This window comes from Penaeus monodon, chromosome 19 (assembly GCF_015228065.2).
Source record: "Penaeus monodon isolate SGIC_2016 chromosome 19, NSTDA_Pmon_1, whole genome shotgun sequence".
Taxonomy (NCBI): domain Eukaryota; kingdom Metazoa; phylum Arthropoda; class Malacostraca; order Decapoda; family Penaeidae; genus Penaeus; species Penaeus monodon.
In genome coordinates, this window is record NC_051404.1 from 35,346,748 (window position 1) to 35,351,093 (window position 4,346).

The following is a 4,346-nucleotide window of genomic DNA, read 5'->3' on the forward strand; positions in this document are numbered from 1 at the left end:
CCCTATTTTATAAAATCTTGCTGTTTAATCATATTATAAATCCATTAACATATATAGATAAAACAAAAACATATTTCCATCAAAATGTAACACATAAAAAAAAAATGCTTTACTTTACATTAGATGCAGTTTAAATAAAAAAAACATGAAAAAAGGAAAACACACTATTGAAAACACAAAAAAACATCAAGTAACTCCAAGAGATTTCCAATGACAATAGAAAAAATCTATGAACATATAACAGACTCAAGAGAAAAAAGTGAAAAGTGTGAAATATCCATCCAATGCTTTAGATTTACAGTGTTATATGATACTCCATGCAAGTCCACCTTAGAAGCCGTGAGCATTAGCAATCCAGTCAGCTAAGTGTTCAAGAGTTCCCACTGAGGCCACAGGTCAGAACTAAGTTATGTTAGGAAGTAGTAGTCCTTAGTATAGTCCTCAGTACGGTGAGGACAGAGAAGCATAAATGAGAGAAGGTTGTGAGATTTACAAGCACAGGAACTCTCCACATAAGACATTCAGTTCAAAAACCAACAATTTTTGGTACCCTTTCTACTCATGTGTTCACCCGTCTCTAATGCTCTCAACAAGGTCAAAGAGCCGGCCATGGTAGAAGAGCCAGACACCACACCTGTAACAGTTAGTACTTGGCTAGTCAGGTTCTCCTACAACAATTTTAATTTTGAGAATAACAGGGCAGATGCCATATCCTGGCTGTATTCTAATCTTATAAAGCAGGCTAAAAAGAAGCCATTGCAGCATGTCTAGTCAAAATAAAATATAGCCAACTTTTAAAATGAATTGACTAAAAGAAAACCAAGACTGCAAATTATAAAAAAGAGCATAATGCAGACAGCTGAAGTAGTCTACGTCATGACCTTGATTTATGGCAACAACAAAGTTATTCTCTAAAAAGTAAAATATCAATTCATTTCAATAAGGAAAGATACAGCAGAAATCTTTTCATCACTTCACCTGCATTTCATTCCAGTTAATTGAAAGTGAAAATATGATTAGCAATAAACATTCCATATACTCTGACCCCACTGTGATAGTGACAATGCATATAGGATTCTGCTGCACTTATGGTAAAGGGAGGGATTATAACACAAAGCTAACAACATACCTCTTCCTGTATACTGCAAGAGATATTAAGTCTATGACCTCTGTCACAGTGTCAAAAAACATAGGTCAACATTATTCAACCTAATCCACTCTTTGTAAAGTCAAGGAATCCATATATCAAACAGGGTCTTAAAGAATAAGACCATGTTAGCCACAGACTCCAGCCTATATTATTTTGAAGCAGTATCTGGAGAGAACTATTTACATAATTAAAGTCATACTTACTGAGAATATATGTTGCCTTTCCATATTATTAACTAGCAATGATCTACTTTAGCTTATCATTTCAACTAAATAATGAAAACCATATATTACATCAATAACAAACCACTGTGACTGACTCATTCAAAGACTTCTGAAATACCTTCTAAACTGGCAAATTACTTGTAAACTACACTTGGTTACTGAAATAGGTTAACCAAACTACACTCAAAAACAGAGCAAGCATAGACCTCAGACCCTTAGGAAAAAATTATAAGGACATTCCCACTGTACCTTTGTCATAATGTCCATGGGGTGAGTGTGGAATATAATGTGCAGTGGCCTTGTGTGTTGCTGGTTCATAGCTGAAACACCGAGCAACACCTGGATGCATACAACGCTCCGTTGGGTCACCAAGTTCTATGTGCTCTGACTGCTGACGTCGAGGCTTGCAGAAGAAACTCCGAGATGGAACCAGAAGTTCACTGTATGACACCTCCTGTTGAAAAAACAGGGATGATCAAACCTTTCTTGATTAGGTCAAAAAGTGTACTACAAACTACAAGACCATAAAAATGGATAATGAATTATATTAACCAAAATAAATTATGCATTCTGGTTAGCACATGGTTATCATATCAAGTTGTAATCTCTGATAATCAATCAGGTTTACAATCTTAATTTCTAATCCTTAATCTCTTGATATCTATGAAAAATATTACTTCCTCCGTATTACTCACTAGATCAACCTCCTAGCTATAAACACTGATAAATCTTAAGAAAACAAACTAAAAACCTAGTGATTCCAATAACTGAGTACCTTTTTATAGTATCACTTACAACACATACATCTTTTTAAACTCTTTTACAAGCTTTGTATGAAAATTTATCTTATATTTTCCCTGATCTTCCACCCAGTTCTTAACTTAGCAGTGCTTGGAAAAATGTAATACAATGGATTATAAATCAAACAATAATAAATAATGCCCCTTATCTGAGAGTGTAGTATCATCAGCAAGAACAGTGAACATGACCAGGTTCATGCACTCAAAGAAAAGGTTGTCAAAGTGAAAAAAGAAGCAATGGTTCCTTGAGAGCCAATGTGGTCATAAAAGATATGCTTTTCAATATCTATATGAAGCATCCATCATGCCTCTAATCTATTTTAATAGAACAAGACCATTTCAAAATTTTGCTATATCAAGCAATGATTCCTTGGGATACAAAGTAGCAGTAGTAAATATAATTTTCTATAGCTATATTAAATGCCCATTCTGCCTCGAATCAGTACCAGACTATATGAAATATGTTATACTGTCCTTTTCATATAATTTCCAAATAGATGTTTGAAAATTATGCCATCACTTCTACATTCTCCAATCCACCAAAGAGTGGAAACAAAGATGGAAAATATTATTTTGCAATATTAACTCCACATTAGTTTCAAAGTTACATTTTACTAATTCTTCATCACTTCAAGTCATATATAAATGCCACAATCCTTGATTACTTGTACTGGAAGAAAAACAATTAAAGGCAAGAAGAGAAAATGCCATACATGACTAACACAACTGGACATACAAGTAAAAGGTTTTTTCTTCTTACCCCAACTTCATCTGAACGATCTAATCCTAGAATATAAGCAGGATCCACACTGTCACTGATAGTGGAGAGGGGTCGGTTCCCTGATGGATGACGCCGCCGTCCACTTTCACCTCTTCCATGATGGTCATTTCGTCTAAAATATAGCATAACGTCAATACAAGAATAGACAAACAAGACACACATGCTACAGACATGCCATAACATGGACCATTACCAAACCACACATTCACTCCTGTGAACACACACTCAACACATTCCCACTATGATTCCTTCATTTGTCTATTCATTCACATTCTCTCTGGAATTCTGACAAAAAAACTACACTGACTCACCCTCCCAGCTTAGATTTGTTGTATGGTAGTGAGGAAAAGATGTGGAAAGGTATCTTGTGGGATGATATCAAAACTACTCGCTCATCTCGGACTTGTAGATCGTGTCCTGTCTTCATAAATTTGACCTCTTTGCTGGGGGGCCCTGATGTATCTGACACACTGCTGGATAACTTTCTGGTTCTTCCTCCTCCAATATCTGAAAAATATCAAAAGATGATTCACCTTGAAAGATTACCAATACGCATACAAAAATTTAAAACAATTCAAAATACCAATAAACTAAATAAGATCTCTGGCATTAGATATATTTCCTGAATATATACAAAAAATAATAATCAATCACTATAATAAAAAACAAGAAAACGGTTGAATGAATGATATTGATACTCAGCCCTTGTTTTCATGCTTACTTGGTATTGGAGCTCCTAAGCTTTCATTACTGCTAAAGCACTGTGTCTTATCAACCAACGGATGGTGATGCAGACCCATGCGTTTCTTTAGAACACCTGGACGGTCACCAAGCTCTGAGTTGTTTGTGTTTGTCCTGAAAAATAATAGTAATAAATTGGTAATGCACACAGGTACCAAAACATATGTAAATGCAAAGAGGTGAACTTATACTTAAATAAAAAGATTTGGATATATAGTATTTTCATAAACTGTGTATATCATGAAAAGGAATCAATGAAATAGGACATAATAACGAGTATTCATGTTTTGAAATTAGGGCCTTCTTCCATGATCACAAATTCAGGGAGGTGATATAGATAACTTTCTTATGTAATAAGGAGTCATGGTGAATAATGCTTATTATCAATATATATTATCTATTGCTACAGCAGCAAAAAAAGAAAAGAAAAAAATCTTGGACACATTTCATTACTTCTTAGCTGGAATTACTTCCCATTTCACATTTCACAGTTTTCACATTAATGATATTAATTTCTAGGCGTAAAATTACCTGCTGGACTTGTTGAGGTAGACTAATTTTCATGGCTGGCCCACTTTTTCTTATCTATGTCTACTGCCTTCACCAATAAGTGTTTATATATTTCATAGCTACAACTGACCTACATATCC

General features: G+C 34.6%; 1 protein-coding gene across 2 annotated transcripts in view; it reads right to left on the reverse strand.

The window, feature by feature from the left end:
• The window catches only part of LOC119585194 (CDK5 and ABL1 enzyme substrate 2-like), a 16,879-nt gene that overhangs the window by 5,554 nt on the left and 6,979 nt on the right, over positions 1–4,346 (reverse strand). Inside the window, exons 2-6 of one of the 2 annotated variants that reach the window (XM_037933843.1) lie at positions 3,677–3,810; positions 3,267–3,462; positions 2,935–3,067; positions 1,624–1,828; positions 551–634 (exon numbers count right to left, since the gene is read on the reverse strand). In XM_037933843.1, the coding sequence (XP_037789771.1) occupies positions 551–634; positions 1,624–1,828; positions 2,935–3,067; positions 3,267–3,462; positions 3,677–3,810 (752 nt within the window). The remainder of the gene's footprint in view (positions 1–550; positions 635–1,623; positions 1,829–2,934; positions 3,068–3,266; positions 3,463–3,676; positions 3,811–4,346) is intronic. The other variant, XM_037933844.1, reaches the window with a different exon arrangement.